Below are 23531 nucleotides of genomic sequence, written 5' to 3'. Positions count from 1 at the left end.
GAAGACACTATATTCTGTTCTGTACCTACTACTTGCAGATTTATGATTGTTGCATACAGGACCAAAAATATCCCTCTCCAAAAGATGAATTTACATTAGACATTGCGCCCAAAACGTAAGACGTTTTCTAGGACTGTTGTACAACATATACTCTGTCCTAGAAAAAAATAAAATTGTGTTAATTCAAATCATATTTAGTTGCCTTGAAAAAAAATCGTCTTTAGTTGGACTGAATTTTTATAAAAATATGCTAATATCTATAATTTCAAATACATATTATTAAATTATTAATCATAAAATATATTTTTATAGGCACCTATTTGAATCATAAGTATTGATAATATTTTGTTATATATTAGTAAATATGTCCATGCATTGCAACGGAAGAAAACAACTATTAAACATTCATGCAAAACGATTACGTGAATGGTACATATCTACTTATGTTTTATCCTTTTAAAATTTATTTTATGATGACCGTGACATCCATAATATAAGTTAATGCTGACAATAAATAACAATGTCCTATTAAACTTGTATCATTTTTTTGTGCGAGTGAAACTTGTATCAAATTAAAATACACCTTGGTATATTTTTCCTTCCATTGCAAATGAAAGATCCTAATGGCTAGAGGAGGGTTAATAGCCTATTAAAAATTTCTACAAAAACACTTAACAAATCGGTTAGACAATTATGAGGCGAAACAAGTGTTGCGCTAGCTTACTAAAATAGCAAGCCATCTACCACAATTCTAGTTTATATAGTTTCTATCCACACAATAGCTATGACACTACACTAAGTGTGCTCTCAAAAGCTAACTAAAGAGCCACACTAACCAAACTAATAAGCTCTCACAACTAGCTACACTAAAGAGCTTGACAACTAGTTTACGGTAATATAAAAAGAGTGAGCAAGAAGGTTATACCGCCGTGTCGAGGAAGGAGCCAATCAATCACAAGAATGAATAACAATGAAGATCAATCACCTCAGAATCAAATGATGACACAATGATTTTTTACCGAGGTTCACTTTCTTGCCGGCAAGCCAATCCTCGTTGTGGCGATTCACTCACTTGGAGGTTCACAAGCTAATTGACATCACACGCCAAACCCTCAATAGGGTGTCGCACAACCAACACAAGATGAGGATCACACAAGCCACGAGCAATCCACTAGAGTACCTTTTGGCTCTCCGCCGGAGAAAGGTCAAGAACCCCTCACAATCACTACGATCGGAGCCGGAGACAATCACCAACCTCCGCTCGACGATCCTCGCTGCTCCAAGCCGTCTAGGTGGCAGCAACTACCAAGAGTAACAAGCGAATCCCACAACGAAACACGAACACCAAATGCCTCTAGATGCAAATACTCAAGCAAAGCACTTGGATTCTCTCCCAATCTCACAAAGATGATGAATCAATGACGGAGATAAGTGGGAGGGCTTTGGCTAAGCTCACAAGGTTGCTATGTCAATACAAATGGCCAAGAGGGTGAGCTTGAGCTAGCCATATGGCTTAAATAGAGAGCCCCCACGAATAGAGCCGTTGGGCTTCTCACTGCACTGAACATGGGCCGACCAGACACGCCGGTCATATTGACCGGACGCTAACGCGCGATGCACGCCATGTGTCCCCTCTCTTCAAATATTTTGAGCTCGATCCCAATGGTCAAGTGATGACCGAACACGCTGCTTCGAAGTGACCGGACGCTGGACCTCAGCGTCCGATCATTTCCAGTAAGCATCTAGAAGCGAGAAATAATGACCGGACACACCCAGCGTCTGATCACTCAACGTCATCATATGTCAGACTGACCGGACTCAGGCCCTGAGCATCCAGTCAGTTTTCGCACCAGCGTCCGGTCATGAGACCGAAACTGCGCGCCCTCTACTGCCACTGACCGGACGCGCCTGTCCAACCAAGACCAGCGTCCGGTCACTTACAATGACCTCCGTCTTTTCTATATAGAGCGCCGGTGGCACCGTCGGACTGTCCACACTCTATGGGCGAACACTCTGTCGGTGAAGTATCTTACCCTTGCTCAAATATGCCAACCACCAAGTGTATCACTTTGTGCATATGTGTTAGCATATTTTCACAAAATATTTTTAAGGGTGTTAGCACTCCACTAGATCCTAAATGCATATGCAATGAGTTAGAGCATCTAGTGGCACTTTGATAACCGTATTTCGATACGAGTTTCACCCCTCTTAATAGTATGGCTATCGATCCTAAATGTGATCACACTCACTAAGTGTCTCGATCACCAAAGTAAAATGGCTCCTACCATTTATACCTTTGCCTTGAGCCTTTTGTTTTTCTCTTTCTTCTTTTCAAGTCCAAGTACTTGATCATCATCATGGCATCATCATCATTATGTCATGATCTTCATTTGCCTCACCACTTGAAATGTGCTACCTATCTCATGATCACTTTGATAAACTAGGTTAGCACTTAGGGTTTCATCAATTCACCAAAACCAAACTAGAGCTTTCAATCTCCCCCTTTTTGGTAATTGATGACAACCCTTACACAAAGATATGAATTGAAATTTAATTAAATCCATGTTGCTTGCCCAAGCATATTTACTATGTGTAAAAGGATATGGACAAGTTTCATAAACTCCTAATGGTAGCAATTGCTCTCCCTATATATGTGCTAAGAGTTTGGATTGTAGCTTGCATATATGCTTGGATAGGAAATATAGGAGATAATGTCTACCAAATGATGCTAAGGTATAAAAGATGGACCTTTGAAGCGTGATACCAATCAGAGTGCACCAATATACCATCCTTAGCACCATGATTAGCTCGATGCCACTTGGAAATGAAATCACTAGATAACCTATGCATGCTAGTTTTTCATTTCATCATTTAAACCTACAACTAGCATACACCACACAAGCATGTATATTGAAATTTAAAACTTGTGCCATGCAAGCAAACATATGAAATGCACATTCAAATGCACCATATAAGTTCATGAGCTTGCTCCCCCTACTTGTGTGCTTAAAATTTTAATTGATCCCCTTCCTTTGTCATATTTCTCCCCCTATGCCAAATTCTCCTTCTTTGTTGTCTTTTCACTATCTTTATACACTATTTCTCCCCCTTTGTTATCAATGACCACAAAGGCTTAAATTATAGATAGGTTAGGATTATCAATGTCAATCAATGGGGTGAGGATCATTTTTCTAAATTTAGTTTAATTTAGAATACTTGCCAAAGACATTTAACTCGATTTGATCCAAGGACAAGCTTCTTCACACCTCCAAATAAGGGTTATCTTGTACCATGTTGAGTTAAACACTTAGAGCTCATTTTCTAGATTAAACACTAGGTTTACAAGCCCACAAACATGTCATATGCTACCACTAGATCAAAATAAGCATAGAAGCAATAGTGGTACCATATAATCATCAAAATCATTTGATTTTCATGAATGAGCCTATTCAATGTGAGAGATGACTAGATGCACTAAACATATCCTTAGCAAGGATGTATGCCATGCCAATCAACTTTTACCTTAGATTGCTCGAAGGAGAGGCATGTCATATAAGAGGGGGATGCATCAACACATATTTGAGAAATCCAATATATTCAACTCATTCCTTAGCTTGCAAAACCTTTTCTCATCCAATGGCTTGGTGAATATATTGACAAGTTGATCTTCGGTGCCTACACTCTCAATGCAAATGTCTCATTTTTATTGGTGATCTCTTATGAAATGGTGGTAGACATCAATATGCTTTGTTCTTGCATGTTGAATCGGATTGTTGGTCAACTTGATTGCACTCTCATTGTCATATAGCAATGGCACTTTCTTGAACTTGATTCCAAAGTCACTCAAAATGGCCTTCATCCAAAGTATTTGTGTACAACAACTACCGGCGGATATGTATTCGACTTCGACGATTGATAATGCAACACTATTTTACTTCTTTGATGACCATGAAACAAGTGATCTTCTCAACAATTGACATGTGCCCGAGGTGCTCTTCCTTTCAACCTTGTATCCCGCATAATCCGAGTCGGAGTAACCAACTAGCTCAAACTTTACTCCTTTGGGATACCACAAACCAATATTTTGTGTATGCTTTAAGTACCTCAATATTCTTTTTGTAGCCTTCAAATGACTTTCTTTTGGTGAGGCTTGAAATCTTGCACACATGCATACACTAAACATGACATCTGGCCTTGATGCGGTCACGTAGAGTAGGCTTCCAATCATAGACCGATACAATTTTTGATCCACTATATTTCCACTTGCATCACTATCTAAGTTACCATTTGTTCCCATTGGTGTGCTAATGGCTTTACTATCACTCATGCCAAATTTTTTAATCATGTCCTTGATATACTTGCCTTGACTCACAAATGTACCATTTTTCAATTGCTTGATTTGAAGACTAAGGAAGTAACTCAACTCTCCAATCATAGACATCTCAAACTCATTAGCCATCATCTTTCTAAACTCATCACAAAAGTCTTGATTGGTTGATCCAAATATGATGTCATCAACATAGATTTGCAACACAAATAAATCTTTTCTAATCTTTTTGATGAAAAGAGTGGTGCCAACCTTGCCCATCATCAACCCTTTAGAGAGTAGGAAGTCCCTCAATCTCTTATACCATGCTCTAGGTGCTTGCTTCAAGCCATACAATGCCTTCTTCAACTTGTACATATGGTCAGGCTTCTTGTCATCTTCAAAACCGAGAGGTTGCTCAACATATACTTTTTCAGTGATGTAACCATTAAGAAATGCACTCTTAACATCCATTTGATAGAGTTTGATGTTGTGGGCACAAGCATAGGCTAGCAAGATTCTAATTGCTTCTAATTTAGCAACCAGGACATATGTTTCTCCAAAATCAAGACCTTCAACTTATGTATAGCCTTGTGCTACCAATCTTGCTTTGTTCCTTACTACTATCCCATCTTGATCTTGCTTATTTCTAAAGACCCATTTGGTTCCAATCATATTATGTCCCTTTGATCTCTCTACTAATTTCCATACTTGATTTCTTATGAAGTTATTCAATTCTTCATGCATAGCATTCACCCAATCAACATCCTTCAATGCTTCATTTATCTTCTTTGGTTCAATGGATGACACAAATGAGAAATGCTCATAAAATGAAGCCAATCTTGATCTAGTTTGCACATCTCTTCAAATATCACCAATAATAGTGTCCAATGGATAATCCCTTGCAACATTAGTTGGTTGGAGGATTGGAACTTGATTGCTTACACTTGCTTGATCATTAGGTTGAGATGATGTGCTAGCCACTTGATCTTGTTTATTATCATGAGAGCCACTTGTGCTAGCTTGATTTGTATCATCTTGCACATTTGAGTTAGAGAGCACTTGCCTTTGATCATCTTTATCATCATTCACTTGCCTAGGCCTCAATTCACCAACATCCATGTTCTTCATAGCATTTGAAAGTTGAATACCTCTAACATCTTCCAAGTTCTCATTCTCTACTTGTGAACCCTTGGTTTCATCAAATTTAACATCATGAACTTCCTCAAGAGTACCAATATCTAAATTCCAAACTCTATATGCTTTGCTTGTAGTGGAGTATCCAAGTAGGAATCCTTCATCACATTTCTTGTCAAACTTGCCCAATCTAGTGCCTTTCTTCTAGATATAATATTTATAACCAAAGACCCGAAAATATGCAATGTTGGGCTTTCTACCATTCAAGAGCTCATATGGTGTTTTCTCTTTCAATGGGTGACAATAGAGACGGTTGCTACAATAGCAAGCCGTGTTGATAGCTTTGGCCCAAAAAGATTGACTCACATTGTATTCACTAAGCATAGACCTTGCCATATCAATGAGTGTTCTATTCTTCCTCTCAACAAGGCTATTTGATTATAGAGTGTACTTGGCCGATAATTGATGTCTAATTCTAAATTTATCACACAACTCATCAATTCTAGTGTTCTTGAACTCACTATCATTGTCACTTCTAACTCTCTTGATGGTTGTTTCAAACTCATTATGAATGCCTTTGACAAATGATTTGAATGTTGCAAACACATTACTTTTGTCCACTAGAAAGAATACCCATGTGTATCTAGTATAGTCATCCACTATCACAAAGCCATATTTATTTCCACCAATGCTAGTGTATTATGTTGGCCTAAACAAGTCCATATGCAATAACTCAAATGCTTTACTAGTGCTCATCATGCTTTTCTTAGGATGGGTGTTTCCAACTTGTTTTCTGGTTTGACAAGAGCTACAAAGCTTATCCTTTTCAAACATAACATCTTTCAAGCCTCTAACCAAGTCGTGCTTAACCAATCTATTCAATTGTTTCATTCCAACATAACCAAGCCTTCTATGCTGTAACCAACCCATGCTAGACTTAGTGAACAAGCATATAGATAATTTAGCTTCACTAGCATTGAAATCAATCAAGTATAGATTCTCATATCTAAAGCCTTTGAAGATCAAATTAGAGTCATCTTCACTTATGATCTCTACATCATCTACCCCAAATATGCATTTGAATCCAAGATCACACAATTGAGCCACAGATAGCAAGTTGAAATTCAAACTCTCTACTAGCAACACATTGGGAAATACTCATGTCATTGGATATTGCAATCTTACCGATCCCTTTGACCTTGCCTTTGCCATTGTCACCAAATGTGATACTATCATAACCATCATTGCCATTGGTGTTGATTGAGTTGAACATTCTTGCATCACCGGTCATGTGTTGAGTGCACCAAGTGCCTCTAGATGCAAACACTCAAGCAATGCACTTGGATTCTCTCCCAATCTCACAAAGATGATGAATCAATGATGGAGATGAGTGGGAGGGCTTTGGCTAAGCTCATAAGGTTGCTATGTTAATACAAATGGCTAAGCAAGTGAGCTTGAGCCGGCCATGGGGCTTAAATAGAGAGCCCCCACTGTGGGGGTATGGCCCCCCAAGACATGGGCTGCGCCCCCAGGGGTGGCTCGGCCCACAAGGTTAAGGCGTGCACGACGCTGCTCGACATACACCGCAAGATATTGTATAGCACCAAATAGGCTACTTTACTTGTAACCCTACCTCCTCTAGAGTATATAAAGAGAGATAGGGGTCCCCTAGTGGATAGGATCTATCAGATCAGATCTACATACAGATCAATATAATACACAAAAGACACAGGACGTAGGGTATTACGTCGATCAGATAGCCCGAACCTGTATAAATCGCTGTCTCTACGCCTTGTGTCACCATCTGGTTCCTGATTACGCGCACCCCCACCGACAAATCTACCATCGCGGGATACCCCTCGATGGACTGCCGACGATATTCTATCGATAGTTGGTGCGCCAAGTAGGGGTGTGCGCTTGATCCACGGTGAGCCAGATGGACCTCAAATCAATAGTGCATTCTTGTCATCAATCTCGTGGAGATCCATGCCTGTCCATGACGACGATTCATCGCTGCTACACCAGCCCCTATGACAGCAGATCTGATCTCGGAACCACCTCTGAGGTCGTCTTCACCAATAACTCACCGCCCGCCAGGTGTTCGCCATCAACGCCAACCAGATAGCACCATACGTCGCCGACCAGACGCTCCGTCCAAAGCTAAGTCATGCTTTAATATTTTCCTAAATATTTTCCAATCTCCGTATATCGCCATGATGTTTCTCCGAACTATTTTCTCCATGTTTGCTCTCCAAATGATTTTCCGAACCCCTGAACAATCCTGTTGATGTTCGGACGCCTCCAAAGACGGCCCTATCTCTGGCTCCTCCCTACATGTGCTACGGGCTCCGCACTCTGCGTTATGGGTGGTCGGCAGCGGCTCCTTGGTCATGCCTGTTCCTCCTACACGTGCACGGGCTCCGCGCTCGACGTTATGGACTATGGGCTAGCTAGGGCTAGAGACTCAGCTATACACTAACTGGTCGGGCGGTTTATATTAAACATAAATATATTTTCACGCCAATTGATTGCCGAACTACATACGCCGTTTCATCACCATTGCTGATTTTTCTCCGGAGTTTATTTATTTGTGCGTCATGTACTACCCGTTCTACATGTTTGCATTGCAGGATCATCGTCCAGGTGATCGAATCACCTGGTGCTCAGGGTTCCCCACCGATCAATTGGCCGAACCGCTCGGTTCATGGACTCCGTCACCGACCAGTTGATCGGACTATTCGCCGCTCGTGCTTCATCAACAGCTATGCTAGTTACTCCTCAGCGCTCGGATTCTTCATGCTCGAGGACTAAGTGGGCACACTTCACCACACGGACGTCGTCAGCTACATCGGTGCTCGGACCATGCCGCCTATGCCGAGGACTCCTCGGTGCTCAGACAATGCCGCCTATGTTGGGGACTCCTCGGTGTACGGACATCGCCACCTACGCTGAGGACTCCTCGGTGCTCGGATGTCGCCGCCCTGTCGGGGACTCCACGGTGCTCGGTCATCGCCAGCAACGCTGGGGACTCCTCGCTCCTCGGTGCTCTGTCATCGCTAGAGACGCTGGGGACTCCTCGCTCCTCGGTGCTCGGACATTGCCGCCTACGTCAGGGACTCCTCGCTCCTCGATGCTCGGTCATCGCCAGCGACGCCAGGGACTCCTCGCTCCTCGCTCCTCGCTCCTCGATTCTCAGACATCACCGCCTACATCGGGGACTCCTTGGTGCTTGGACATCGCCGCCTATGCCGAGGTCTCCTTGGTGCTCAGACATCGCCGCCTACACCGAGGACTCCTCGGTGCTCGGACGTCACCGCCTACGTTGGGGACCCCTCGCTCCTCGGTGCTCGGTCATTGCCAGCGACGCCAGGGACTCCTCGCTCCTCGGTGCTCGGTCATCGCCAGCGACACCGGGGACTCCTCGCTCCTCGTTCCTCGCTCCTCGGTGCTCAGACATCGCCGCCTACGCCAGAGACTCCTCGGTGCTCGGACATCATCGCCTACGTCAGGGACTCCTCGGTGCCCAGTCATCGCCAGCGACGTTGGGGACTCCTCGCTCCTTGGTGCTCGATCATGGCCAGCGATGCCGGGGACTCCTCGCTCCTCGGTGCTCGGACATCACCGTCGATGTCAGGGACTCCTCGCTCCTCGGTGCTCGGACATCGCCGCCTACGCCGGGGACTCCTCGATGCTCGGACATCGTCGCCTACGCCGGGGACTCCTCGGTGCCCGGTCATCTCCAGCAATGTCGGGGACTCCTCGCTCCTCGGTTCTCGGTCATCGCCAGCGACGTCGGGGACTCCTCGCTCCTCGGTGCTCGGACATCGCCGTCGACGTCGGAGACTCCTCGCTCCTCGGTGCTCAGTCATCGCCAGCGACGTCGGGGACTCCTCGCTCCTCGGTGCTCGGTCATCGCCGCCTACACCGGGGACTCCTCGCTCCTCGCTCCTCGGTGCTCGGTCATCGCCAGCGACGCTGGGGACTCCTTGCTCCTCGGTGCTCGGTCATCACCGCCAACACTGGGGACTCCTCGCTCCTCGCTCCTCGGTGCTCGGTCATCACCGCCTATGCTGGGGGCTCCTCGCTCCTCAGTTCTCGATCATCGTCAGCTACACCAGGAACTCTCTGGGTGGTCGGACATCACCGGCTACGTCGGGGACTCCTCAGTGCTTGGATCTTGTTACGTCTCATTGGTGTGCTATCAAGCTGCTCCATGTTGTTTGGATCAGGGTGCTGATTTTGGGTAGCACGTCTAGGGTCTTGATACGCACATGTTGGACGACGTCGGCAAGCTTTCAGACTTTTTTTCTTTGACCCTGCTACAAGATTCATTCTTCATCTTCTAGCAGGCTCGGGGACTAAGTGGGCACACTTCACCTTACGGTGAATGTGCTTGTTCTCATCTCTAGGCTACGCCCGGGGACTGGCTGCCTGCTCAGCTGGTCTTCTACTTTCTGACCCTGGCACCACGTGACTACGTCACCTACTATCAGGCTCAGGGACTAGCTATGGGGGTATGGCCCCCCAAGACATGGGCTACGCCCCCAGGGGTGGCCCGGCCCACAAGGTTAAGGCGTACACGACACTGCTCGGCGTGCACCGCAAGACATTATATAGTACTAAATAGGCTACTTTACTTATAACCCTACCTCCTCCAGAGTATATAAGGAGAGGTAGGGGTCCCCTAACGGATAGGATCTATCAGATCGAATCTACATACAGATCAATACAATACACTAAAGACACATGACGTAGGGTATTACGTCGATCAGATGGCCCGAACATGTCTAAATCACTGTCTCTGCGTCTTGTGTCACCATCCGATTCCTGATTACGCGCACCTCCTCCGATAAATCTACCATCGCGGGATACCCCTCGGTGGACTGCCGACGGTATTCTGTCGACACCCACGAATAGAGCCGTTTGGCTCTTCACTGCACTGAACATGGCCCGACCAGACACGTCGGTCATATTGACCGGACGCTGGACCTCAGCGTCCGGTCGCGTGATGCACGCCACGTGTCCCCTCTCTTCAAATATTGAGCGCTCGATCCTAACAGTCAAGTGATGACCGGACGCGTCGCTTCGAAGTGACCGGACGCTGAACCTCAACGTCCGGTCCTTTCCAGTAAGCGTCCAGAAGCGAGAAATCACAATCGAACACGTCCAATCATGCTCGACCTAACACACCCAGCGTCCGGTCACTCAACGTCGTCATATGTTAGACTGACCGGACTTAGGCCCTAAGCGTCCGGTCAGTTTTTGCGCCAGCATCCGGTCATGAAACCGAAACTGCGCGCCCTCTGCTGCCACTGACCAGACGCGTCGGTCCAACCGAGACCAGCGTCCGGTCACTTATAATGACCTCCATCTTTTCTATATAGAGCGCCGGTGGCACCGTTGGACTGTCCACACTCTACGGGCGAACACTCCGTCGGTGAAGTATCTTACCCTTGCTCAAATATGCCAACCACCAAGTATATCGCTTTATGCACATGTGTTAGCATATTTTCACAAATGTTTTCAAGGGTGTTAGCACTTCACTAGATCATAAATGCATATGCAATGAGTTAGAGCATCTAGTGGCACTTTGATAACCGCATTTCGATACGAGTTTCACCCCTCTTAATAGTATGACTATCGATCCTAAATGTGATCACACTCACTAAGTGTCTCGATCACCAAAATAAAATGGCTCCTACCATTTATATCTTTACCTTGAGCCTTTTATTTTTCTCTTTCTTCTTTTTAAGTCCAAGTACTTGATCATCACCATGGCATCACCATCATCATGTCATGTCTTCATTTGCTTCACCACTTGGAATGTGCTACCTATCTCATGATCACTTTGATAAACTAGGTTAGCACTTAGGGTTTCATCAATTCACCAAAACCAAACTAGAGCTTTCAGCAAAGCACATAATTATCTAGCTATAAATATACCATAACTTTAATTTGTCATACTACACACGTGTTTCTATGACTCAATATCGACCTTTGTAGTTTTTTTGACGCATCATATCAACCTCCGTAATTTTTTTTGTCGATGTATAAAAAATTAAAACATTAACTTACCCTAATTCAAGAGTTGATGTTAGATGCAACCCACAATGAAGCCGGCCCAACTGTAAGGATTTAGGCCAGGAGAGGCCCACTCAGATCTAGATATTTTACATTAGGAACCCTGATTTATTTTAAAAACTATTAAGACCCTCCCATCTTTTCTTTCTCTTTCACATCTTTATATCTGGAACCCCGTATTTCTTTCTATTCTTTTTCCCACTCCTAATTTCGGTTCTGAGGAGGAGAGGTTGCCGTGGGCTGATTATGAGACGGAACCAATTTAGGATTATATGTTGGACGAAAATTTAAAGTGGTCAGAATTTTTGCCTCTTTAGTATTATATATATATATAGAGAGAACTACTATTCTGTAGCTGGCTATAAAATAACTTATTCTGTAGCCACAATGAGTTACGATAATTACTATGTTAATTTATGAGATTATAGTAACTCATTATTAAGTGGTTTACTATAACGTTATGGTAAATATCCCATGTGTTATAGTAACCCAACTATCGTAAATATGTATTGACATTATCGTAAATTAGTATATAAAATTATCGTAAATGTAGGTGGCTACAGAATAACTTATTTTGTAGTTTATATATATATATATATATATATATATATATATATGCTTGGTTCTATTTTTAGCTTTTTTCACATGTATGTGAGTGCTCGTTTCATTTCTATTTTTAGCTTTTTCACATGTGTGTAGTGTGTGGTGCTCGCTCGGACTTGTTGTGTAGGTGCTCGGATTTCCGATGAAAAAGAAAACGTGGACAGAACACGTTCCGATGAAAAAGAACACGAAAGCCGTATGGGAAGGTGGGTACTCGCTGGCACTTCCAAACCGTATGGGAAGGAAGAAACAGATACGGATAGGGAATAGAGAGACACAAAAAAAAACATGGTAAAAGAGGAGTACTGGACAAAAACCAGAATCCAAATAGAGATAGGAGTTGGAAAAAAAAAATTATGGCAGAAATTTTATCTCTTTATTATTAGGTATTTACATTTAGTAGTATCAACGTCATGCATGCATGAAGGGTCCCGGATTTCAGTTTTGCCCCGGGCCTCCAAAAACTCTGGGCCAGCCCTACGAGCGGCCCTGGCGCAGCTCCCCCTAGCCCCGGCGAGGTCCCTCCCCGCCTTGTCCCGAACGCATGCGGCCGCACGGCCCCTCCTAGCACCGACGCATCTGTCGTGGCCGGTCCTAGACCCGATGTGGCCCTCCCTGCCCTGTCACCACCCCACGCGGTCCGGGTGCATCCCCTCCTGGCACCGGCAAGGCCTAAGCAGGCATAGCCCCGGCTCGGAATAGTGTTGGACTGGGCCGCAAACAACGCCGTCGTGGCCAAGTATGGCAGCGGCGGTGAGGCGTTGGCTGTCAATGTCGTAGAGCCGATGGTCGTCCTACCGAGGTGTGAAGCCTGGAGCCGGAATACAGGACGCCGGGATGGGAGGCGTCAGTCGCTGATGGCCCGGTGGAGGCGGGATGGGAGACGCCGGGAGCAAGGATTGCTGCGCCGCCGCGACCGCTTGCTGTTTTTCCTGGACCGACCGCTTTTTTTAGTGGAGCATGTCTTTATTCAATCACCGAAATAAGATGGTCCTAAAAAATGATGCGAAAATGGTCCTAAAAATATTGCAAAAACGGTCCTAAAAATGGTACAAAAACGGTCCTAAAGAAAAAAAACACCAAAACACTACTGTACTGCAGGGAACAGCAACCATGTTAAAAAGAAAAAAATTGGTGCCTAAACATGTCTATAAGGGAGAATGGTGCCACACACTGCATGCAAATCGAAGGAGGGGCAAAATCATCCTTTCGTGATTGAGTTAACACCGTTACATGCCTAATCTGACGGTACTGTCATTCATTTTAGGAACAAAAATTTCAAGGGAGTCTAGATAAGGAAGATTTTAGGTTTGAGTGCTAAATTAAGAACAAGAAGTTTTTCTATGTCAAAAATAAGAAATTTTCTCTTTTTTTTTTTATTTGGCCAACGCAACAGCGGGACATAAAAGAGAGAATCATGGCCGTTCATTCATCAGATTACCCATTCTCCGCATTCCCCAGTCCTCTCACTACCTCACCGAAAGTCCCAAACCCTGAGTCCCAGACCCCCTCGCCAGCCGCCGCTGCGGCCGCCGCCCATGGCGGCTCCGCCAAAAAGCGCAAATCTGGTCTAATCGAGTGCCAAGAACCACAGGGGGGTGGCAACAGCGCGGGCGAAAGCAGCCTCGACCTCATCAGCTGGCTCCCCGATGAGGTTCTGGGCACCGTCATCTCCCTCCTCCCCACCAAGGACGGCGCTCGCACGCAGGCCGTCTCCCGCCGGTGGCGTCCTCTCTGGCGCGCAGCGCCTCTCAACCTAGGTGCCAGCAGCGACCTCACCGACCAGGACCAGAAGCGACTCGTCTTCGTCTCCAAGATCCTCTCCGACCACCCGGGCCCCGCCCGCCGCTTCTCCCTTCCCTGCATGCGCCTCCGCGACCGCTACGCCAAGATCAACGGTTGGTTGCGCTCCCAAACCCTCACTGGCCTCGAGGAGATCCAGTTTGGTTATGAGATCGAGGACCCGCTTCTGCACTACCCGCTGCCGCCGTCCGCGTTACGCTTCGCGCCCACCCTCCGCATTGCCTACTTTGGCTACTGCGACTTCCCTAGAGAGATGGCGCCATTGCTCAAATTTCCCTGCCTCAAGCAGCTCAACCTGTGTGGTGTCATCGTGTTGGAAGATGTACTTCACAGCCTTCTCTGTGGTTGCCCTGTTCTTGAGAGCCTCTTGCTGGAGGGGAATGTCGGCGTTGGTTGCCTCCGCATTAACTCGCCCACTCTAAGGAGCATTGGCATCAGTGTTTCTTGCTATGGGACGAGAGTAGAAAATCCTATCTTGCTCCAAGATCTTATTATAGAAGATGCCCCTTGCCTTGAAAGATTGTTACCACTTTACCCGATCCGTGGTCCATTAACAATACGGGTCGTGCGGGCGCCAAAATTAGAGATATCGGGCTGGCTGTCGGATAGCATCACTAAACTCCATATTGGAACCACTGTTTTTCAGGTAGCAGCAGCCTTCAATTCTTCCATCTTGTATTCTAGATTTATATTTGCTAGTGTCTAATTGTGATGTCTCCTGATTCTTGTCCAGAAAATGATTGCCCTAAGCTTGACAACTTCAATGCGTAGTACTGTAAAGGTTTTGGCCCTTGACACTTTCGGGCCAAATCTGGACTCAGTTGTTGACTTCCTCAAGTGTTTCCCCTGCTTGCAGAAGCTGTATATCAAGGTGAGTATTTGTCTTTGCTGGCTTCATGTGCCAATATGAACAATTGAGACAAAGTATAATCTAGTGAGCTACTGTGTGACATTGCCGACTGCGTAGTAACTGCTCTCATATTATTTCTTTCTTTATTATCCAGGCTGACCTACAGAAGAGTAGGAAAAATAAGTGGAGCTATAATCCACTGGATCCAATTGAATGCCTTGAGTCCCATCTTAGACAAGTGGTGGTGATGAAGTATTGGGGCATGAGACCTGATGTTGACTTTGCCAAGTTCTTTGTTTTGAATGCAAAAGTCCTAAAGAAAATGGTATTTGGATGCATTAACAACTGCAATGATAACTGGATGGCTAATCAACACAGACGGCTTCAACTGGACAACAAAGCTTCTCAAGGTGTTGAATTTAAATTCAGAAGAGGTTCTTGTTCGATTTCGCTCACCCACAGCAGGCACAAACAGGATGATCCCTTTGACAGCCACATCTTTGCAGATGATGCATGAAGATTCGATGCCCATTCAAGATTGTGTTGCCTTCATGTCTAATACCCAAATTTTAGTTTTCCTATTCCTATTCGTAGCCTTTAATTTGTTGCTTTGCAATTTTGGACACTCTTACTAAAGTCTTCTAATCTGTGATCACTCTATTGAAGTTGCGAACAGTATCAGTATATGTGCCAATTCGTTGCAACAGCTAACTTTACATGCCGCTTATTGAAGTCAATCTTTTGGAGCAACATATATACTGTTTTTATTTGGTAACAACCTCAATTCTTGTCTGAGCAATTGCTTGCTTACCAAACCATATGTGAATTTTTGGTGTTGGTTTTCACTTATCTGTTGCTTCCTTTTTTTTGTCTACACAAAAGTTTACCATCTCAGCACTTCTAATTAATTAGATTAGATTTCATTGACCTTATTGACAGAAGATATAGAAGTTTGGGGAAAAGTAAGGCTTGTTTTTTTTTTATTAATTGCCCCCAACATATCTTCAGATGTTGCCTATGTATGAATAGTGAATTATAAGCTTGTTAAAATTTCAGATCAACATAACTGGAATAAATTAATGTCAATCTAGGAGTATCTATTACCTTCAGATCAAACAGAAGTGTTGCATGCTAATCGTCTGCACTGAACAACTGGTATTGTGTAATTAAATTACAACATTGGATCCTGGACATCACGATTCAAACCACTTATCAAGGATCAGAGAGAATCTTAAAATCTGCAATTGCACCCCTAGTAATGGGTCGTTTTTGAGCTAACAGAGTTATAATTATTACTAGCAAAGGTGCCCGTGCGTTGCAACTTGCAACAGGAAATATAGTTTATTGTACGAGACAGAGTACTCTGGTTTCTGCCTTTCTGGACGGCTTGCAACCCGATCATGTCAAGTGTTCCAAATCCTCTAAGAATTGAATATTGTATAGTACGTAGACATGCATTGCTCTAACCCGACCATGTTAAGTCTTCCAAATCCTCTTAGAATTGAATATTGTATAGTACGTAGACATGCATTGCTCCAACTCGTATGGACATAGGAGGATTGGAGATTTAACTAATGATATCATGCGTTCCAAATTTCCTTGGTATATGTGTGCGTGTGCGTGTGCGTGGTGCTTGCGCGCGCGCGTGTATGGATTTTAGTAGTTTAAAAAACCAACGTTTTAAATGTTCAAGAAGCTAATGTAGTCACCATCTTTCCACGGATGAACGCTTGAAAAGCAACGTACTATATGAGTATATACTCCTCCTGCTCACTGCTCAGCACGGCCAAGTTAAACTGTTCAATCGGCTGAGTTTATTCATCAGGAACAAGCACACGCACAGCAAGTGCGCGTGGCCTGGGCGTACGGCAGCGCGGCTTGGCCGGACGGCAGAGCGGCGAGCGCAGCCCGCGTACGGCAACGCGGTGAGCGCAGCCTGCGCAGCGAGCACGGCCTGGACGGACGGCGGCGCAGCGAGCGGGGCCTGCGCGGCTAGACCGGCGGTGGCGCAGCGAGCGGGGCCTAAGCGGCTTGGACGGACGGCGCCGCGGCCTGGTCGTCGACGGAGGGCTACGCGGCCGGCGCGCGCAGCCTGGTCGTCGGCGAGCTTGGCCTGAGCTCGTGCTCGCCCTCACCATGGATCTCGCCAGCACGCGAGCGAGCGCACGTGGTGGCGCTGGCAAGCTTGCGCGGCGCCCGGCGGTCCAGCACGTGAGCGCGCGCGGTGGCGCGGGCAAATCTCGCGCGGCGGTCGGCCCGGGCAAGCTCGGGCGCGGCGGCCAGCACACGAGCGGAGCGGCCAGCAGGCGAGCGCGGCGCGGCCATCGCGGGCCCCCATCACGTAGAAACGGGTGGTTTTCTTCCAACGCTAAAATTGCGGTTTCTTGTGGCCTCGGTTCAAAAGTAGACGTGGTTTAAACGTTTCCTCAATCTTGCTTCTCTTTCCTCGTTAATTAGGGGCGCGTTTGCGACCCTGGCCCGGAGGCCCGGCTGCGCCCGTGGGCTGCAAGTTGTCATGTTTGTCGTCGATGGCCCGCAAGGGAGCCTGGCTTCGCAGAGCAACACTCGACCTCTCCGCCTGGCTCTCTGGAAACGAGCGAAACCCTCGTTTCTTCCGAGCCGCGCTCGTCTGCGACGCACGCGGGCGATTTTGGGCGGCGGCGGGGTGGCTCGCGCGGGCTCTGGCGGGAAGGGGAAACGTCTTCGCGCGCGTCCCCGCTCTCCGCTCCCGCTCTGGCCGCCGCGCGCGAAGCGAAATGGCGGCGATTTCGCCGGCCTTTATATACGGGTTCCCACTCTCCACTCTCTCCTTCTTCCACTCGGTGCTTGCTCTTCCACCTCCCTCGTGAGAGACCGGCGGTGAGTTGTGGTGCGTGGCGGCGGCGGCAACGACCTCCGGCTGGTTGTGGGTTAGGTCACCGGCGCCGAGTTTCTTCGCCGCTTCCCCGCTCCGGCTGCTGCTGGGACTCCGTGGCAGCGGTGTTCCTCTTCTTCTCCGTCCGCATCTGCTTCGTCTTTTTCCCGATCTGCATCCTCTACTTCCAGATCCGCCTCCTCTCCGTTGTTTGGACCCCGAGCCAAGGTGAAATCGACCCCTAATCTTCTTTTTTGTGGTGCTTCTCGAACCTATTAGGGTTTCTTGTTTGTTGTTGTTCATGATCTGTTAGGGTTTCATACTTGTTATAACTGCTTCATGCTCCTATTAGGGTTACTTGTACCTTGCTGTTCTTGATCTGTTGGGCTCGTGATCTATTAGGGTTGTTGATCTGTTTCAGATTTGTATTGTACCTTGCTGTTCATAACTGTTTGATGCAGTTGTTAGTGTTACTTGTACCTTGCTGTTCTTGATCTAAGTTTTTTGTTCCATCATTGGTCGATGATGTTGTCCACATAGTACTAGGAGGCATCACATAAAGATGCAGCCGTGCTTTTGTTGGCATGCATTCATTTCATAGTCATGTTGATGCCTAGCAGGGCTCATTAATTGAAATCATGTTACATTTTTACATCTTTGAGCCGTGACATGCTGTGTAGGAAGGCAGCTGCCTTGACTGTTGTTATGGTTACCTTTGTATCTACTAGGCTGAAAAGGAAAACCCCTGAACCTGAAACCCCACTGCCTGATCCTATAGCACTGGCCCTGATTAGGGATGAAAATGAACAGCATAGACAGAGAACACTGAGAATGATATACAATTCCACTGATTCAGAGTGTATTTCTATGATTAGGATGAAGAGAGTTGCTTTTTTTAAGTTAGTGAGAACTTTTAGAGAGAAGAGTCTTGTCACTGATAGGGAGAGGGTGTCAGTAGAAGAGCAGGTTGCCATGTTTTTACATGTTGTAGGGCACAACCAAAGATTTAGGGTTGTCCACCAGTTCTTTAGGAGGTCCATCCAAACTGTCCACAAGCACTTTCATCAGGTGTTGTATGCTGTGGGTGAGCTTAGGAATGAAATGATAAAGCCAGCTAGCACTACCACTCACCCAAAGATTCTTGGAAGCCATACATGGAATCCATATTTTAAGGTAATTGTATACCCTGGGTTCATTAGTTACATTGGACCTATTGCAATGACTGACCCATGCTTTTTAGGATATCATTGGCTTTATAGATGGCACTCATTTCCTAGCAAGGGTTCCTAGGCGCATGCAACAAGCTTTTAGGGGTAGGAAAAAGAATCCCACCCAAAATGTGATGGTAGTTGTGAATTGTGATCTGAAATTCACTTATGTCCTGGCTGGCTGGGAGGGCTCTGCCCATGATGCAACTGTTTTGGCAGATGCTGTAGCCAGGGAAGATGGCTTGAGTTTGCCAGAAGGTAATTGCACACCAACACTAATTACATATTCCATGGCCTATTAACACACACTCTCATAGTAGATGTCTTGTGTAGGTAAAATGTTCTTGGTAGATGCTGGGTATGCATGCAAAAATGGTTTCCTACCTCCCTACAGGGGGGTTAGGTACCATTTGTCTGAGTATGGCCCAAGGAACAGGCCCACCAATGTAAGGGAGCTCTACAACCTTAGGCACTCATCACTTAGAGTGACTGTGGAGAGGGCTATAGGTGCACTGAAGGGCAGGTTTAGGATCTTGGACAACAAATCCTTCCACAAGTATAGGACACAAGTGAAGCTTGTAGTTGCCTGTGCCATTTTGCATAACTGGATCCTAGGTTTTGGCATTGATGAAGTAGTTTCTGATGAGGAAGGTTTCACTACTTCTGCTGATCCAACCAACCTGCCCCCAGCCCATCTGGACCAAGACTCTGTTGACATGGCTGAAATAAGGGATGCCATTTGCAATGCTATGTGGGAAGGGAGGGGAACAAACACTAGTTGATGTAATATGTTCTTGATTTTAGTTTCTGTACCCTGCTATGGAACTCATGTGTGTCATGCTGATGTAATAATTTGGTGGACAAAGCTGAGACCAATTTTATGCCTCATTCATTCTATTCTTGAAACATTCTGTTCTTCATGATCTGTTAGTCTGTGGTTAGTTCATACAACTGTTAATATTGTTGTCAGCCTGTTCTTGACTAATTCTGTTGTTGATTTCATTACATGCCAGTCCTAGGATGGATTCAGGTGCATTTGAGGGTGGGTTTGTTGCTGGTACTTCAGTGATGGAGCAGCTCATCAATGGTGGTTCTGCCCCTGTTGTAGCTGGTGCTAGTGCTAGTGCTGCTGCCCCTGTTGCAGCTGGTGCTGGTGCTGGTGCTACTCCAGGTGCAGCAAACCCTATTGATGTTGTTGTTCCTGTAGCTGGGAATGGGGCTGTGAGGGCAATGAGGTGGACCAACACCACCTCTGGCTTTGTGCTAAGGAGGATGGCTGCCCTTGTTAGTGATGGTAGCAGGCCTGAGAAGGTTTTCAAGGACAAAGATGTGAATTCTATGGCCAAAGCCCTCAAGCAGTTCTGTGGGGAGGTTGTTAGCCCAACTCAAGTGTACAACCACTTGAGGAAGTGGAGGCAGAAATGGGCTAGGGTGAGCAAGTTGAAGGACCTTAGTGCTGCTCTTTGGGATGACCAGGCTCATGCTATCATGCTTGAGCAAGAGCACTACCTTGGCCACTGCAAGGTAGCAGTTTGATCTCGTCTTTGCCTTGACTACCTACATTTGCCTTTCTTAAACTACATTTGCCCAACTCTGCAGGACCATCCTAAAGATGCAGAGTTTCTTAACTGCCCTATTAGGTTCTACACTGAGATGGAGGCTATCTTTGCTAATGCCATGGCCACAGGCAAGTTTGCACTTGGGTCTGGTGAAGCCTTAGGGCAGAACCAGGCTGACAGTGTTGGTGCCAAGGCTGATGGTCCTCCTTTGACCCACACCACAGTTCCTAGTGAACAGGGAGGGGATAGCAAGGCCACTGAACTGCTTCCTACCTCCTCAGCTGCTGGCCCAAAGAGGAAGAGAGGGAACTTCTCTGAGGAGGAGATGCTCATGTTGACTAACATGTCAGATGCTGTGAACAATGTGGCCAATGCTCTTAGGGAGACTGGACCTGCCCATGTTGATGCCAATCTGTACCTTGCTGTGATGGAGATGCCTGGCTTCAGTGAGGAGGCACTTATTGTTGCCTACACCTTCCTCCTAGACAACAAGGCCCAAGGCAGGGGCTTTGTGAACATGAGTGATGCCCACAGGGCCCTTTGGCTTAGGACCTTCCTGGCCAAAAACTACTATATGTAGTTCCACTACACATGAAGGGCTAGAAGACCAGGAGGGGGTTGACTGTAGAGATGTATAGTTCCTCCACCCCCCCTTCATCCACTCTCTCTTCTTTTGACAACAGGACCTTTTGTGCAGTCTGCTTGTTCTTTTGACACTTGACCTTGATGGTGTAGTTTGCCTAGGAGGGTGGCTAACAATAGGCAAGGATTTGGGAACATTTGAGCCCTTGGCTGTTGGGCTGAACTTGGTATTGTAAGAAACTTATTTGTAGCCTCTGTTGGCTACTTTTTATTTGATAACTAGTTGCCTTTTTTGTTGTTTATGCCTCTGGTGGTAACTATGGGATTTAAAGGCCTATGATGCATAAAACAAACTTGAGGTGGCTACCTTATTCTTGTTTTGATGGTTTACAGTGTTGTGCTTTCTTCTTTATTTGCTCAGTTGTACTCCACAGCAACAACATCCTCTTGTGATGGCTGATGGCAGTGAGTGCAACTGTTGTTTATTTGCCTCTTTATTTGGTTCTTACAATTCTTGGTAGCCACCAATGATTAAACAAGGAAAATAACAGCTGAGGCTAATTTTTTTATCAAGTTGCCGATGATGTTCACCATCATTCAAACTGAATGGTCGACTGAGGCATGTCATTCAGACCACTTACATGTTCTACATTTGGTTGGTTTCAGAGAATGCCTCCTTGCTATGTGGTCTTTGAAGGGAAGAAACCTGGGATTTATTTTACATGGTATGAGTGTGCTAAGCAAGTGCTTAGAGAAGAAGGGGCTATCTATCAGAAGTACAACAACTATGATGATGCTCTTAGAGATTTTAATGCAAGGGTACCTCAAGAACCCTTGCTGTTACCAATTCATGCCCCTCATGGGGATGCATCAGCATCCCATGAACTGATGACAGGTCAAGGTTCTGAAATCTATCCTCATTCACCTGAGCTGCAAGGCTATTGCAAAAATGCTGTCATCTTGATCTTGTTTATGGTTGTAGTTGGTCTGTCACTCAAGCTGTTCATGTGCCACAGCTGTTGTTTTAATTAGGCCGATGATGACACAATAGGATGACTGTATTAGTTGGCTACATGTTACTTTGATTCATGTACTCTCTTTTCTGTTAACTTGTTGCCCTTCTCGGCTTGCCAAACTACTTAATTCTGTTACTGTTCTTAATTTGCTTTTTTGATTATGCAATGTAGCCGGCAATATATGTGTTGATTAAATGGAATTAGTCTGAGGCCTATGTCTTTTGTATATTTTCATTCAAAGTGTTTGCTTCTCTATTGATCATGCTGTTCTTCTTTCTCTTTGAGCCAGGCCGAGCACAGCAACTGGCAAACACAATCTGTGCTTGGCAGTTGGTAACGGTTGGCGTTTGAGCCCGGCTGAGTATTGGGTCACAAACACCAGCTCGTCTGGGCCGGGCTGAATCGGTCCAGGTGCGCAAACAAGCTGCGTTGCAGCAGTTGGGGCAGACCTGCCCCGGCCTGGTCCGTTTAGGCTGGCTAGGCCATGCTGGGCCAGGTGCGCAAACACGCCCTAGGTTACCATATCAGTATTTTGCTTAGTTGACAGATCATTTATTAGAGATAGAAATCATCATTATTGCCCCGTTAGGACTGCCCTTAATATTAAGTATAGATTTACTTAAATTTAGGATAGCTTAACTTAAATCAAATCTGGAAGCATTCGTCTTGAGATAGAGGAGATACTCGTAAAGCAAGGAACACGACTGGTGCAAAGTGGGCCCCACCGTTGCGGGGGCCAGGTGTAACCTTTTTACTGATGCAAAAGTGAACGAACCATATAAAATAAGCATGTAAAAAGAATATCTTGGTAGGTAGGTGAAAGTATAGTTGAATCTGAAGTCTTTCTAGATAACTAGATAAGGTAATATATGTGATCATCATTCATCAAATACATAAATGTTTGCTTCAAAAGATACATACATATAAAAAATCTTGCTCAACAACTCCTACATAGTTGAAGTATAATAACCCGTGCACACGATGGCCCCATTCGCTTCGCTGAAAAAACAACCCGAAACATTGTTCCGGCTAATTTGTTGTGTGAGAAAAACACTGTTTCTACTGAAAAAAACTAAAAAGTTTAGATTATAAGACAAGCGAACAGGGCCGATACCTTTGGCTCCACGATGAATACATACGGCTATACATACATATGAGTGTCGGCAAGCCGGCTGCTTCCGCTGAAAGATATTTATTTCTGTTCTGGCAATTTGTGGCAATAAAGTAAATAAAAAAACTACCCAAATTGTCTTGGACTACTCTTTCTGGATTATATAGAAGCATTGATCGATACACTTAAAACCTAGCTGCATATATTCTAGTCCAAAATACATGAGCACGACCACTTGGCAGCCATTCGTGCGTGCGTGAGATAACGAGGGTCAGGGACGCGTCAGGGCACCAAGAAATTGACGGGCAATTTAAAAAACAATGTAACCAAAAAGCAGGGACAGATACAGTCTAACAACCAGCAGCCTCCATCCCATACATACACACGTACAATGCAAATACACACAACTGTACAGTACGAT

At 45.6% G+C, this 23531-nt stretch overlaps 2 protein-coding genes across 2 annotated transcripts; both read left to right on the top strand.

Annotated features, from left to right (window-relative positions):
- Positions 1 to 13544: 13544 nt before the first annotated feature.
- LOC136548224 (FBD-associated F-box protein At5g60610-like) lies at positions 13545 to 15448 on the top strand. The gene is made up of 3 exons (XM_066539829.1): positions 13545 to 14576; positions 14664 to 14801; positions 14935 to 15448. Exons 1-3 carry the CDS (start codon positions 13545 to 13547, stop codon positions 15295 to 15297), a joined length of 1533 nt encoding a protein of 510 aa, XP_066395926.1. The 3' UTR covers positions 15298 to 15448.
- Positions 15449 to 17308: 1860 nt separating this feature from the next.
- Positions 17309 to 20981, top strand: LOC136548223 (uncharacterized). The gene is made up of 6 exons (XM_066539828.1): positions 17309 to 17625; positions 18315 to 18807; positions 18875 to 19100; positions 19458 to 19593; positions 19856 to 20366; positions 20442 to 20981. The coding sequence occupies exons 1-6, from the start codon at positions 17309 to 17311 to the stop codon at positions 20979 to 20981; spliced, it is 2223 nt and encodes a 740-aa protein (XP_066395925.1).
- Positions 20982 to 23531: the final 2550 nt, after the last annotated feature.

This window comes from Miscanthus floridulus, chromosome 4 (genome assembly GCF_019320115.1).
Source record: "Miscanthus floridulus cultivar M001 chromosome 4, ASM1932011v1, whole genome shotgun sequence".
Lineage (NCBI taxonomy): Eukaryota > Viridiplantae > Streptophyta > Magnoliopsida > Poales > Poaceae > Miscanthus > Miscanthus floridulus.
Note: the sequence above shows the minus strand (reverse complement) of the source record. Positions and strands in the feature narration are given on the sequence as shown.

Coding starts and splice junctions, on each gene's coding strand:
- LOC136548224 (XM_066539829.1), top strand. CDS start 13,545: ATGGCCGTTCATTCATCAGATTACCCATTCTCCGCATTCCCCAGTCCT. Junction 14,577..14,663: donor TTGGAACCACTGTTTTTCAG/GTAGCAGCAGCC, acceptor ATTCTTGTCCAG/AAAATGATTGCCCTAAGCTT. Junction 14,802..14,934: donor TGCAGAAGCTGTATATCAAG/GTGAGTATTTGT, acceptor TTTATTATCCAG/GCTGACCTACAGAAGAGTAG.
- LOC136548223 (XM_066539828.1), top strand. CDS start 17,309: ATGGCCCGCAAGGGAGCCTGGCTTCGCAGAGCAACACTCGACCTCTCC. Junction 18,808..18,874: donor CATGGAATCCATATTTTAAG/GTAATTGTATAC, acceptor CATGCTTTTTAG/GATATCATTGGCTTTATAGA. Junction 20,367..20,441: donor ACTACCTTGGCCACTGCAAG/GTAGCAGTTTGA, acceptor CCAACTCTGCAG/GACCATCCTAAAGATGCAGA.